The sequence below is a fragment of the Sander vitreus genome, chromosome 20, assembly GCF_031162955.1.
Source record: "Sander vitreus isolate 19-12246 chromosome 20, sanVit1, whole genome shotgun sequence".
Lineage (NCBI taxonomy): Eukaryota > Metazoa > Chordata > Actinopteri > Perciformes > Percidae > Sander > Sander vitreus.
In genome coordinates, this window is record NC_135874.1 from 720,050 (window position 1) to 735,675 (window position 15,626).

At 41.3% G+C, this 15,626-nt stretch overlaps 1 protein-coding gene across 2 annotated transcripts in view; it reads left to right on the plus strand.

Annotated features, from left to right (window-relative positions):
* Positions 1-1,442: 1,442 nt before the first annotated feature.
* The window catches only part of bcl11ba (BCL11 transcription factor B a), a 46,900-nt gene continuing 32,716 nt past the window's right edge, over positions 1,443-15,626 (plus strand). For both annotated transcript variants that reach the window (XM_078276803.1, XM_078276801.1), the window contains exons 1-2: positions 1,443-2,137; positions 12,081-12,554. In XM_078276803.1, the coding sequence (XP_078132929.1) occupies positions 2,083-2,137; positions 12,081-12,554 (529 nt within the window). In that variant the 5' untranslated portion in view covers positions 1,443-2,082. The remainder of the gene's footprint in view (positions 2,138-12,080; positions 12,555-15,626) is intronic.

The following is a 15,626-nucleotide window of genomic DNA, read 5'->3' on the forward strand; positions in this document are numbered from 1 at the left end:
TCTCTTTTAAACAGGGGGTGCTGTTGGGGAGGCACTCAGCAGCCAGTATGCAGAGATGGCCCCAGATCAGTTATCCATCATCAGCCCGCACACACACACACACACACACACACACACACACACACACACACACACACACACACACACACACAGTGCCAACCAGGACACTATAGCTGCATCACCTACATTTGATGGTACTAATTTGTAGCACAGTTTTCTCTTGTGCTCTGTTTTAATTTTAAATGTATTTGGACTGGAAATGACTCTTCACCTTAATTGACATTTTATTCTTCCACTTACCCTAAGGTTACCCTGCCCTATTTAAAAAAGTAAAAACCTACATATTGACCTACATTAAAAACCTAACATTCCATTCCTCCAACACCTAAATCTAATATTTATTCTTGACATTCATCCCACTTACTAATTAATATGATAAAACATTTCAGATAGATGGTGTATTCACAAACCACAAGCTCCACACACACAGGTTATTATTAAATGATTTGAATAGGAATCAATATGGGTGATATTGGTGTGTGATCCATACATTTGTGGCATATCTAGGGCACCACGACGCACCAGTTAGAATATTAAAAAAATACAGCCAGCTATTTGAATTAAAGATTTGATGAAGCACACAGGCCTATTTTATGGTAAAAATCATAAACAAAAAATAATGTATGGCTATTTTTGTTTCGCGCATTTAAATGACAATAGGTAAATGAACTATCGAGGAGTGTAGTGTATTATGACAGGCCTTTATTGTGGTAAAGGTGTCTGCACACGCACATGTAACCAAGTGATTTCAAAAGGTTCAAATGTTGATTAAATGTTGATTTAAAACAATATTTAATAATCACAGAATGTTACGCACTAACTGGGAAAATGTTTAAAGAACGGCTCATAATTGAACACTATAAGCTTGCATTTATTTTAAATGTGAATACAGGCTTGAGCAAAGTGTCCAACATGCTGCGGACGAGGTACGGAAGACCTCCAGGTCACAATTTAGCAGAACTAAATCCTATTCTAATACTGATGGGACACCGGCGGGGATTACTTGAGCGACTCTGACCACTGCTGCCGTGCGCGCCACACGCCACAGTGTATACGAGGGTGTGTGTGTGTGTGTGTGTGTGTGTGTGTGTGTGTGTGTGTGTGTGTGTGTGTGTGTGTGTGTGTGTGTGTGTGTGAAAGCCACCACTAGTCGCCCCCAGTGCTCTTCAGTCTCCACTCTCCCTTCTCACCGCAGACTGAACGTCACGTCCGCACTTGAACTTGAGTTTTCTCCCATTGTAGAAGCCAGAGAGCCGCACAGAGACGCACACAGCCGCACACAGCCCGGGGATGCGGGACTCTGCAGCTAGCACAAAGAGAAAAGAGGGTTGCAGTCTGTCCTCAAACCAGCACTGGGCTTTGACTTAAAGAGTTAAAAGTCTAACCCGCCCGCCTGGCTGGCACTGCCAGTGCAGTAGAAGAAGTGCCCACCACTTGGCGAAACCCCGAGAAGTACCGAGAAGGAAATTGGATTCATATTTTTTACACTTCCAGGCGTTAATTGGCGTCATTTCACCTGCTTTCTCCGGACAGGGACGCGCGGTGTCCAGGGTGGCCGGAGAGTGGACACAGGTAGTGACTGTCCATCAGGCTGACCGCCGACTTGCCGCGTCTCTCCTCCACTTTACTCCATTCCGCTCCTTTCTCCGCTCTCCGCTGACAGATGGTGTGAAAGCAGCGGAAGGCAGAGCCGGACAACCCCACTCCCGCACCACTAGAAGGGAGGCGCGCCACCACTTTGGCACTGAACTCCGACCGAGCGCCCGGCCGCCCAGCGTTGCGCCACGGCCGGTCACCGCAGAGCGCAGGAGCCGCTGCTCGCTGGAGGGAGATCCATCGCGCAGGGGTCAGTTCGAGGGCCACATTTTGGGCCAGTGCAGAGCGGTCAGTTTGGGGTGGCCAGCGAGCGGCCGGTTTTGGGGCCAGGTTGCGGCCGCTATACAGGAGCAGCAGCAGGAGGAGGACGAGAGCCGACCCTTCCAGCGCCGCTCTCCGGGCGATGCCAGTGTAAATGCCAGGGCGATGTCCCGACGCAAGCAGGGGAACCCGCAGCACCTGTCCCAGAGAGAAATAACACGTAAGTATACCTGCAAAAATCACAACATCACAGCATACAGTTAGGTTCTGTTTTTTGCCTCTCCGGTGTTATTCTGAGAAGTTAGTGGATTTTTCCTCCTGCATGATCGGTGCATAAAAATAAATATTTTCCGAATAGAAAGTTTGTCGAAGTGCGTCCTGAAGGCCAGAAATAGAAATTTTAACTAACGAATTATTACGGTTTATACATAGCCTGCTAGTGTTAGAGTAGATTTACACATCGAGCAGAGAGAGTTGGGGAAGTCTTTGGCTGCGTGTTTGACTTTTCCTGTAAAAGCAGCTCACGGAGGAGTCGGAGATCCGTCCTAGTTAATTGAGACATGACATTCTTTATTATTCCGCTTATTGTCTTAATTAAATTCTAGCTAGCGCTGTCATTAAGGAGAAAATTACACTCAATTTCCAACTTTCAATAAAAACACGAACTCCATCAATTTAAATCAGATATCGTTTGTTACGCACTTTCATAAGCAGATATCGTTCCTTCCCATAAACATACCAGCTTGTGTTTTATTCATATTAGATGAAAACCCACCAACAGAAGTCAGTTATATTTCGATTATTTAATTCTAACAAATGAATTTCATCTCTCACTTTAAGGAAAAGGGCCGATACTTTATTATAACTAAACAGACAACTGCTAAACTTAAATAGTGTACCAGCAGCTATACAGGAAAATGATAAAAATAAATAAAAATAAAACGTTTACCACGTGGAGGTTATTAAATCTGTGATGGTGCCTCGTGCCAGCCTCTCTGTATACAGTTGAATTAGTTAGTCCCGTTCGTTATGTTTTCTGCTAGATGGATGCAAAGCTTATACTTTGTAATATTAATGCTCGGTTTGGATTATTTAAAAGGTTACTGCACGCCTTGACGGCGCAAAATTCCAGGGTTTCCTCCACGGCACTTTTATGCAGAGTGCATTAAGTGACGGCATTTAAGTGCAAAATATGCTGAAATTAAGACGCCTAGTTATACTTATGTGGAGGGTTAATACTCTCTTAAAGGCGTTTATTAGTGGAAAGTAAAGGCTGCCAAAAAGGATATTTTAGAAAGAGAAAATTTACTTTTTTGTCATAATTTCAAACCTAAATTACGCAAACGATTCAAAGAGGAAACATTGCTATTCCTCCTTATTTATCTAATTTATCTTTTGGCGCTGACACCTTTGCAGCTAAACTTTTCAGCAGTGAAATGTTTTCTGGCCTCAGATCAGTTTTTCAGCTGATGTGGCTGCAACGTACAGGCTGATGTGTCCTGACAGGAGCAGACCTTCATGCAGGACTTTAACTGCTAAAAGCAGAAAATATCAGTAAAGGACACTTAGTGATGAAATGAATCCAGCTAAAAGCAACTGTTATTGATTTACAGAATTGCAACAATGAGTCTAAATTACAAAAGGGGAAGTGTATATTAAGTATGTTGAAGATATGCTGCTAAGTATCACTATGTTACATTTTGGGGAATATTATCCTTTTGTCCATCTTGAGAATATTTGGGGAGACTTGCCTTGTGTGAAGCCTGCCAGATCAGCTCACTTACACTACAGTGTATCAGTGTGCACTTCAGTGGCTTGGTGCGTATAATATAACACCCATATTTACAGTAAAGACTCAGCACGCTCAGCGTCCTTGTCCAGGTTTTGGGCCACGCTGCCTGGGTGTCTATAGGTTCCCTCCTCTGATGTGGTGCCTGCTTTGATAGTGTCCCAACGCCAACCCACACGGTTGGACACAGAGACAAACGCACCTAAAGATAATGCATGTGGCTTAGATGTCAAATGATCTTGACATGTAGCGATTTGATTGCTTAACAGAACTACAACTGCAGCTCGTACGCAGGCCTGCAGTGTGTACTCACTTACCTTTAGAAATGGGTCACACTGTGGACGCTGCATGCTTTACTGTGACATCAGCTTCTGCAGCAGAGCCCACTATACATTCTAACAGATAAAAAGACATTCTATGCTCATGAGTGTGTATGAAGTGTAAAATGCAGTTTGGTAGTTGTGTCCACAGAGCAGGTCTGACCTGTCTGTCTGTCTGATTTATCACCATTCAGGCTGCAGCACGGTGCTGTACATTCCATAATTTATGTGTAAGAGATGCTTGGCGATTTAGTATGCTTGAGTACACACACACACACACACACACACACACACACACACACATATGCAAATGCACATGTGATTCCCCCTCAAAATCCGCATAATTCTTTTTGAACTGTCAGGTCATAAAATCCGTCTGACCTGTATTTTAATCGAAGCATTTTTAATTTGGATTTCACAAAACCATGCATCACACATTCCAAATTATTACACTGTGCATGAGTATTAGATTTCAGACGAAGAAGAACAAGAGTTGCTCTACCTTTTTTTGTCCTTCAGTATTGAGGTGTGAGGAAAGGTAAGATAGATTTTCTGGAGCTTAAATTGCTGATTTTTTAAATGCAGTTTGGCAAGGCCTCAGTCATAGTGCAACATTCTAACATTCAGTGCTCAAAGTATTAGGGATATTACAGCCCCATTTTGCACAATTCCCAGTTGTCTCAAAGCTTAAAATTATTCTTTAATTAATTTGCTTCTATTTGTTTGAATCTTTTTTGTGTGTGTTTAAAACCGATATCAAAAGAGAAATCAATATGGGATCACGGTTTTGACCTGGAACTATTAAATGCACTCCATGAATGTAATGTTAAAATGAAAAGATCAGTCCAGAGAGAGACACATGGGAAAGATTAATTGGTGGAAATCTATATATTTTTTGTGTTTGCCAAGCAGATTTGGTGTGGGTTTTGGCAGCTCCACGCCGAGACAGTTTACACCCAAAGGTGCAGATGTGCATTCTGCTTCTCATTCACTGCAAATAACCCCAGCTTTCTGCCAAGAGGCTGATTTAGTGTGAAGAGACGCAAACAGGACGAGAGCTCCCATACACACACACACACACACACACACACACACACACACACACACACACACACACACACACACACACACGAGAGGAGAGAGAGCTGCGTGTAAATTGCAGTCGCCCACTTGAGATGCATGTTTCCCTTTGGCTTGTCAAATAGCCGTGCACCCTGCTGGGCTAAGTCTTTGTTAGAGAGAGAGACAGAGAGAGAGAGAACATAGTAACTCCTTCTTTTATATGCAGTGAAGCATTCTGTGGATGAGGTGTTTTTAAAATGTGATAAATAAGTCTTATTAAGTGATTATATTAAATACATAATGCTATTCCTAATAGTCATATCATTCCTTAGTTTAAATGAATGTCCTCTATAGTTTAGAGACTGCACTGGTAAAGCTTTAAAGGCTCAGTTCACTCGAATTAACAAAACCTATTTTCTAAAGGAATAGTCCCTATAAAAAAAACTCTTGACATTGAGGTTTGTGTATTCTAACCAGGACACTGTTTCTGGAAGGAAACATTGCCATGGCATTTTTAAATGTCCCCTTTTAATGCTGTGGGCACCACACATCAACTTCTATTCACCACAATAGGTAAATTAATGTAAATGTACTTATCTTTTAAATTCCAGTTTTTGTTATTTAAAAAAAAGAAGTTTTTTGACAAAAAGGTTCATATAGATGCAACACAAAACGTGTGACTTTCTAGTGTGTGTGTGTGTGTGTGTGTGTGTGTGTGTGTGTGTGTGTGTGTGTGTGTGTGTTTGTGTGTACACAGGATGATCATTTTCTGTTCCCAAAGAGCATGCCTAAACTCATTTTGTTGATCAGCAGGCTGTACACACTCTCCCACTACTGACACCACACTACACACACTCACACACCCTGCCATAGCCTGCATACCAGAGTGTTGGTTTGCTCAGCCGAGGCTTGGTGAGCTGTCTGTCTGTTGACGATCACCCTCCAACGCCACCCCCCCCTTCTGTATTTTCCTATGTCTCTCTATTTTACTTTCTCTCTCTTTCGGTCTGTCTCTATGTCTCGCTTTCTCTCTTCCTGCTAGGGGGAGCTCTCAGGCTGTTAGTGCTGCGCTGGCTCTGCCAATGAGAGGGGTAGCAGAGTGTGTGTGTGTGTGTGTGTGTGTGTGTGTGTGTGTGTGTGTGTGTGTGTGTGTGTGTGTGTGTGTGTGTTAATCAGATGACATCAGTGCTGAAAGACCACATTCACCCCTTAACTGTCAACACCTGCACACTCTGTACTTCACTGTCTCTGTCACACTTTTTTTATCTACACCATGTACTGTAAATTCATGACAGCGACTGACTGACATCTATAGCATACAGTATGAGTGTGTGTGTGTGTGTGTGTGTGTGTGTGTGTGTGTGTGTGTGTGTGTGTGTGTGCATACACTGTAGTGAATTAACATAGTGGAGTTCTAGCTCTTGTAAATGATTGGACTACACTTGTTCTTTATTTAATTAAATTTTTTAGCTAATCTTTTTAATTTTTCTGCAGTTTTGTGTATATATTTTACTTAACTTTTGTTCTGAGTATTTGTTACCTAATTAAATCATTTTGTCAGCTCTTTTTGTTTTTTCTTTTTTCCTAGTTTAATTACATTTTTTTAAACTGCTTCATCAATATTGTCAGAGCAATGACGGCATATTTACTATGCAAATGATCTCTAGATAAATTAATCATTTGTCAATGGCGTATTACTAAGCCAAATCACAAAATATGTTATAGAATTGAAAAATGACTTCAAATACAATTACAATGCAGTCATTTCATACTATCTAAAAGGATTTGTACGTTTGTTATTTTGAGGATGAAGCGCTACAGGTAACAGTTTGGAGCTTTTTGTGCTGCGTTTCTGAGGAGCGCTTCATTCCTACCACAGCACCTGCTGGCAGGTGGCTCTGTGCTCACTCACACACTCTGTATCGTCACATGTGATCTAACTATGGTAATACCACAATCAGACTGAAACAAATGTTTAGAAATGCACATTTGCTGCTGCTGATCGCCGTCTGATTGGCTTGACACGGTGATCCTGACTTCGACCAGAGCTGGGGGATTTACCTCATAATGAACTTGAATTAGCTTTGAGGTAAAGAGGTTTTTATTTGAATATCAGGTCAAATCTGAAAATAGGCTGCAAGTCATAATGGTGGAACGTTTATTTTCAATCCTTCAATCACATTTCTGTTCAAAAATGAAGGCATGATTTTAATTGCTAGAACACTAAAAACATTTTATTCTCGTTATATTGATGTTGCTGTAGTAGGTAGTATTTCTGCTGTAAAATGTACTTTAGTAAAGTATCCTTTCAGGCATTTTTTTCCCCTTTATTTTGGTAGATAGTAGGGAGTTGATGCAGATTAGGGGAAAGCGAAGAGACGACATGCAACAAAAAGTCAAAGTGGGGGTGTTGTGATCACAAGGTTAGCACCCCATACACAAAGCCCCCCATACAAAGTAGAAAAGTAACACATTTTAGGAAATGTTGTTAGGCTACATTTCATTTTGACAAAAGCAAACAGCGGTACATACAAAAACTAAAAAAAAAAAAAAAAACTAAAAACTTTCAAGATAAAATGAAGGACTTCAAATACACAACTACTGTAATCATAAATACACCCAAAACACTACTCAGTACAATGACTAGAGCCTCACTCCTCTGACTTTGGATGAAAAGCTACTTCCTGTTCAGGCAGTAAACATGAAGCCATGTCTTCACTTCAACAGTCTCTGTGGTGCAGATCAGATTGAGTTACGAGTTTTTTTCTGCACCCTTCTAATATTACCATCGTCATGTATCTACGTGTAAAACTGTATGTGAATATTCACTTTGCAGTGGTGTGTGTAGCAATACTGCTACCACTGATCAGCTCTGGAATCTACTTTGAATGATTTGGATGGTTTCAGTAGCTATTTGTAAACCAGGAACTAAGTGATAGAGCAAATCACATTCTAAAAATGAGCAATATTTGCCCCAAGAAAGAGTAGTTTTCCCCTCCAAATGTTAGGTGGTAGGCTAAGACAAATGAGCTATAGTGACCCAGCCGTTGGTGCGCTGTAAGTGTGTGTGCATATGTAGTAACCGTCAGTTTCTTTGGGTTTGGAGAAATGTCGAGGTGTGGCTATTACTTAGTGGGCGACAAATGACTGTGATGCTGCAAGTGTGTCTGCATGCCCAGAGTGTACAACAATTCTGATCTGTGTGTGTGTGTGTGACACTGAGTGAGTGTGCTGTGCTGTCTCACCCAGAAACATTTAATCTTGATTCTAGCCCTTGCATGTGTATCTGTGTGTGGCTGAGGAAACAGTAAAAAAAAAACAAAAAAAAACAGTAAAGTCTGGTTTTTATAGTTTCAAACCAGTCTTTTTTTTTTTCTTAACTGGCAGAAGCTTTCTCGTTCTGGGAGAAATTTGCAGGCTTTCATCAGTCTAAATGGGGAAAGTTATGATGCTAGTAAAAAAAAAGTAAGGTCATTAAAAAGAAATCGGTTGAAGAGAGCAGAAAACCAATATCTGAGAAGCAGCTTTCCGCTAATATGCTATCTCATTTGTGTCTGTGAATATTGTCTGACGGTTGTTTGGAGAGCGTCAAGGGTCTAGATGGATTAAAAGCACATTTACAGTGATAGGCGGTGGATAGAGGAAGCCAAATCCCAGAGACTGTAGCCTGCTCGGAGAACTTCTCCCTGACAATAGGAATTCAAAACGGCACCTTTTTTAGCCTTGAAACAAGCCAAACACCATCATTTAGCTCTCCGAATACCTGTTGTACTACGCTTACTGCAGAAACTGTAGATAGTTTGTGTTATTTTTGAGCCGTTCATTTTTAGACGTTCCATTTCCTTTGATTTTTTTGTTCTTCAGCCCCGGTTAACTTAAATCCTATTAGCGCTGTTGCCTGACTCACCTGAGCCTTATTAGGTAAATCAGGTCAAAGTGATGCTTCTTCCTTTGCATCTGTCTGTCGACTTCATGCAGTAATTATGGGCAAAGAAACCACAACCAAATCCACATTTAGTTTTTTGTCACAGTCTTTGAATATCTCCAGAAACTGGCTTTGGCTGTAAACATGTAGATTTTTTAAATACATATTTACATACACATTTGTATTTGAGTGTAAATGTAACAGTATTTCTGTGGTTTGAAAAGAATCAGAACCAGTTTTACTGTTAATGGTTAGTGTCTGCACACACACAGGAAGCCAGTATTTGAGGTTTGGCTGTCTTTTTTTTTTTTATAAATCATATTATGATAATCATTAATCTCGGTGACGAAGTCAAGTTTGTAGGGGTCAGTGTAACTGTGGTGTGTGTTTGTTCCATATCAGCGCACTTTATTCTCTCTAATGTTTATTACCGGAGAAATACACTCTGCTATACATGGCTGTTCATTTCAAAAGCTGAGGACAGATGGCTGCAGCCTGCAGGCCAGCCACACACACACACACACACACACGCACGCACACACACACACACACACACACGCACACACGCGCACGCGCACGCACACACAATGCAAACAGTATGTGTGTGTGTGTGTGTGTGTGTGTGTGTCCATGATGTACACGTGCACATGCAAACATGATACGACACACGATGCATGCAGTACAAACATGCAACAGATACACACATGCAGAAGGAGCAGTGCAGTCGGTTTGTGGAGATGTGGGCTGACACACACAGCTCAGACACTGTATACCTATACCTATACCTGCACACACACACACACACACACACACACACACACACACACACACACACACATACATACACGCATCACACGTTGCAACACAAATAAATAATAATAATAGAGTAGAAAGCTTTAACCAAAATTAGAGCCTCCCTACTCTCTATATATTATATATTTGTATATATTGTATTTTGTTGTGATGATGATGATGATGAGGTGAATGATAGGGATGCATATAATAATTATGCATTTTTTTTGTATATTAGAATTTAAGTTTCTTATTACTAGGTAAATTATATTATGATTTATTTTAATATTTACACTGGTGTCACTTTTTGTTAATCCTTTTGTTAGTGCTGATGTCCACCCACATCCTTACCTCCTGTAGGTTTAGCTTAATATCATTGTTGTATGTAAATGCATGTATATACTGAATATGTTCATGGGCATATGTTAATATATGCATGTATACATTTTTTATATTTGGAATTGTTCCTGTTTGCTTTTTGTTTTTCTGTCTCTTTTTTATCAATATTTTAATTGTGGTACCTCGAGCAGTACGAGTTACCTATTGTCCTATTTATATTGCTATTACTACTAAAACAAGTATATATTACAATAATTGTTGTTAATGGACTACATTTACATACGACAGTGGTTCCCAAAGTAGGATTTGCAACCCCCATCAGGTTCCATGATAAATCTGAGGGGTCAGATTCTGATACACAAAGTAGTTTATTTTACACATTTTTCTACCTTTTTTTTAATTGGAAAGAAATCACTTTTTGGTTGAACTGCTCAGATCCAAACTAAAGCTGGAACCTGCCGTGTGTGGTCGCGAGTAGACATTGCTTCATTTTAAGGGGTAATGCCCACCTGCTGGCAGCAGAAAAAAAGTGTGGGTTAAGCGGTAATGACTAACTTAGAAATGAATATGATTTGGATTAATGCATGACATAAAGAATCCTTGGTTGCTGCTGTTATTAATCATTATTCTACAATTTAAGGTCAGTGCCTAAATATAATAGTTTTAAAATGGTCTTTTAATTGCGCTTGGCTTAAGCGGCTTCTATGTGGGGATAAAAGCCCCACACTCACATTGTAAAGTGCCCTGAATGTAGGAAAACAACAACACGCATGCCCAAAGCCTTTGGCAATGAAAGCGGATGGCACACATTTGATGCCAAATGGGGCTGATTGCCTCTTGCCCCACTGCAATTTGATTGGCTATTTGCCAAGTACTGTTGTCGTCATTTACTTCTTGTTGGCAGAAGTTAGTATTTCTTTTAAAGAAGATAGTAACTGGTTTTTTTCACCATGTGGATTACTTTTTACAGTACAAATGTGAAAGTCAGCCTTTGAAGAAAAACTCAAGATTAAACACCTTGGTGCCCACCAGATGTTGATATAAACCAAACGGTTCTCAGTTTTATGTGTTTCCAGTGTGAAAGGCAGAGGGTTAAACTGGTGAAAAAGTTGTGTATTACAAAGCAGGCCGAAAGCAGGTATATGTTGAGGTGGGCTGCTCCATCTGGAGCCTTCATCTGCATTTGCCATCCGAAATCTGTTTGCATTTCTAATGTGGAGGCTGAGACAAATGGCCAACCTGCTGCTAATCCATCATCTTGTGTTAGAGAGAAAGAGAGCGAGACAGAGACAGGGAGAGATGATGATGATGATGATGATGGTGATGGTGGTGGTGGTGGTGGTGGTGGTGATGATTTCGGTCTTTTCCTGTCTACCTCTGGAGTCACTTTTTCTCTCCATCCTCCTACAGACCTCCTCACTCCTTCACTTTGGTTCCTTCAAGCGATAATCTAAACCAATCCCTCATTTATAGCCTGTTCATAAAGGCTTTTACATTTGTTATTCTACCACACAGCTGCTGTCTGACTGCTCTGTCCCTGCCAAAATTCTCTGCTGCACAAGAAGGAAGGCACAGTACCTTTATGACAGCAGCAAACAGCCCTTCAGTCTGAAGTTAGTCATAGTCGGAATACTGGACAAAATAAATCTGTTAACTCAGGGATTTAACGCTGAAAAAAACACTTGGAATTTTTAGCAGTACTCAGACTTAACTATGTACAATTTAAACATACATAGCATTGTGTCTATATCACCTACCTTCTGCTAAAGAATTACCATCGACTACTGTAGCTCTATCAACAATTTCCCCAGAACACATGGAGTTAGTGGTTCCCAAACTTTTTAAACAATATTATACACGTAATTATACACAGTTTAGCAAATGTCCAGGTGTTACATCATCTGACATGTCTCTTCTGTTTTTTCTTACTGGACAGAGGAAGTTGAGCATCCAGATGGCGGCCTGCTCTCCGGCTCTCTATCCCTCCACCCGCTCCGCCTGTCCTCTCACCCGCTCCGCCTACCTCCCCACCCGTTGGACCCTAGTCTGGCCCACGCCTTGCCATCCGGCCTCCACGCCGACCACGACCTGCTGACCTGCGGCCAGTGCCAGATGACCTTCCCGCTGGGCGACATCCTGCTCTTCATTGAGCACAAAAAGAAGCAGTGTCAAACGCCGCTGCTGGCCAATGGCTGCTACGACAAGATGACCGACCGGGGAGGAGAAGGAGGGAGTCCGACTTTGCAGAGCCTTCATCACCACGCACAGCGGGTGGAGCTGAGGAAGGTGGTGGAGCCGGTGGAGATTGGCATCCAGGTGACACCAGAGGAGGAGGAGGTGGAAAGAGGTGTGAGGGGAGAGAGGACGCTCATCAAAGGAATTTGCCCGAAGCAAGAGAACACACCGGCAGGTAGGGATGATGAACACACACCCTTTAGAAATAATCCAGCTCTTTCATCACCCTAAATACATGACTTTTTTAATATTTAACTGCACGTACCCATACATAAATTACCTTTTCAGATTTTGTGGAGGCATCATGTTGGGACTTTCCCCATCCTCTCCAGCAAGAGAGAGAGAGAGAGATGTTCATTTCATTAGAGGGAGAGGACAACAGAGCGAGGGAGTCAAGAGAAAGAGGGGAGAGACAGGCAGATTACCCACTCAAAGCCCTAAACCCCCTCAAGGACTCCGCTAGTTGAAACAAATTGTGCAAAACGTGTCAGAGAGACTCACCCCGACTTTCATGGAGAAATCCAGCCTAAGCCATCTGCTTAAAAAGGTGAAAAGCTCATTAAAATTCAAATAAGCAAAGGAGGGTGGGGGGAGGGGGGGACACACGATGAGAGGAGAAGGAGAGGGAAAAAAACAGAGAAAAAGGGATTAAAAAGAGGCTAGTTTCTCCCCCATTTAGAGGGGTACAGGAGCAGTTTGGGTAGGGGGAGAGCACCAACAGTTATCCCTCAAACCAGTCAAGACGCTCAAAGAAAGCCAGAGGGGAGGAGCAGAATATAACATATAATATAATATAACAAGAACTCCTCTCAGCTGTCCTGCCTTCTTAGAGGTCACTGGTTGTTGGACCAGAACTCTGCAGCTCAGCGCTTGACAGCAGGTACTCGCCAACAACCAGCAGGTGCTAAAATTACTCAGGAGTCAACTCCTAGATACAAACTTCTCAAAGATGAAAGCATATTAAAAAAAGAGCCTTACTCTAGTTAGACAGTAATGTTTTGCAGTTAGTATTGTAGTTTGCATGTGATGGCACAGAGTGAATCTGGATGGTTACCATTCATACTCATAGCTTCAAGGTAAGACATCTTTAACTACTATCAGATCTAGATCTGGCAAGTTAACCTAGTTTACATCTGCATCCATCATGAAGTATGGAAGAGTGCGTGTTCGGAAATAGCCAAAATTATGCTTGACCCTTTCTGGTTCGGACAAACACTGCAGTTATTAAGCCTATTAAAGGCAAGAAAAATGTATTGGTATGGCACCTTTTAAACACTAAGGCAATTGAAGGTGCTTTGCATATGGAGTACAAATACAAAATCTAGATGTAATAAACCAACAAATCCAACTGCCTTTGCCAGTACTTCTAGCCTGCTATGCCTGGATGACTAAGAAGGATTCCAACATAAAACAAACTCTAAACCCAGCCCTAATGCATTACTAGTATTTAAAAGACAGTGATGAATGAAATAAAATAAAAGTATACTGTACAAAACACCAATAAAGAAAGGACTATGTATTGGTGAAGTTCCAAATTTCACAATTCCAAGTTGTACAAATTTAACAATTCTGACTTTTTTGGTGTACTTTGGTGCAGGCCTCATCCAGTTTTCATTCCAGCCATGTGGTGCTTTGAAAAGCAAAGGCTGCTTCAGCGTATTTTTTTTAAAGATTATGTTTTTTGGCAATTTTAGGCCTTTAATTGATAGGACAGCTTAGACTTGAAAGGGGAGCGAGAGGGGGAATGACATGCAGCAAAGGGTCGCAGGTCGGAGTTGAACCTGCGACAGCTGCGGTGAGGACTGAGTCTCTGTACATGGGGCACGCTCTCCAGGTGAGCAAACAGTGTTTCATAAACAATTACTAGTATTTGAAAATCAATGACGGATCATTCTCATCTGCGACTATCTGGATGAGACACAATGTTGGTATTGATTGGTCATAAGTATTTTTGTGAATGTGGATATTTGGCATAGAAACAATAATAAAAGTAAGTAAAATGTGTTTTGTTCTTTTAAAAAGGAATTAACACATTGATGATGACAAACTTATGTGATACAACTTGCAAGTTGCAACAAATTATTCTAAGAAAATCTTTTGTACAATAAATCAGTCCTGGCTTTGAATATTCTAAAATGTCCACCATTACAAATGCACTGCATGAATACATTTGTTAATAGATAAATATACAAATGTATGCACGAAATATCTTCAGCATTGCAGCTCAACCAATACTGATCAATGCCCTGATCGACCATTTGTCAGCTAGAAGTGTTTTTTTTGTTGTAACTCGGGGTTCTTGGGATAGCAACACTCCTGCTTTGCTCTATTTGTGAATCTATTTTCTGAACTTGGAGGGAAAATGTTGGCACAAAACCACGTGAGGAAATGCACTCACAGGTAACACCCCTGACTCTGTTTCCCCATTTAGTGCATTGGAGGAGGACAGAGCTCCCCTGAACATGTCAGTCTGCGGTTTGGCCTGCACTGTTAAACACTGTTTGGGCCTGAACTTCATCAATATTTTACCAGCTACTATTTTACAACTCTGTTAGGCAGCCGCCCAGCGCTGCTGTAGACAGCACAGCCATCTGAACCTCTGAAAGCACGGCGCCTAGGTCTGTAACTGCGCTACAGCTTTACATTTAATGCATAACAATCTGAGCAGTAGGAGAGTGCGAATAGCTCTAATACAATCCCAGAGTGTCTGCAGAGCTGCACTCAAGCGCGTGCCCTAATTGATTGGCGTTGGTCACGTTATTAGGTCGGCATTATTCATATTTATGTGCACAGGTAGATTCTTTCCCGTGTTTAAATGCTTGCAATATATCTAACTGGAGTCCTCCTGTGAAATCAACGGCACATGTGCAGCAACGGAAGGCTGTTGGAAGGAAATTGTAATTGCACAATATTTCTTCATAACAGAACGTGCAATAATTTTCACATTAAAAGCAAAAACATATTAGTGGCTCAATTGGATGTGCACTGCGGCAACTGTAAACTATATTGCTCCAATTACATTTTATGTTTCAAAATTACCCTCGGTATTTCACAATTTCCACATGAAATATGGCCAACTAGCACCTTATTAACACGAGGAGAGGACAGAAGGGTTTATTAATCGAGCCAGAGTTTAATTTGGAGAGAACACGCTCAGCCCTGCTCATAATCAACGGGGGGAGATATTGAAATATGGCAGGAGGAATTTTCTCCTTTGTAAGTCAGACCCCAAACTTTTCCTCCAATA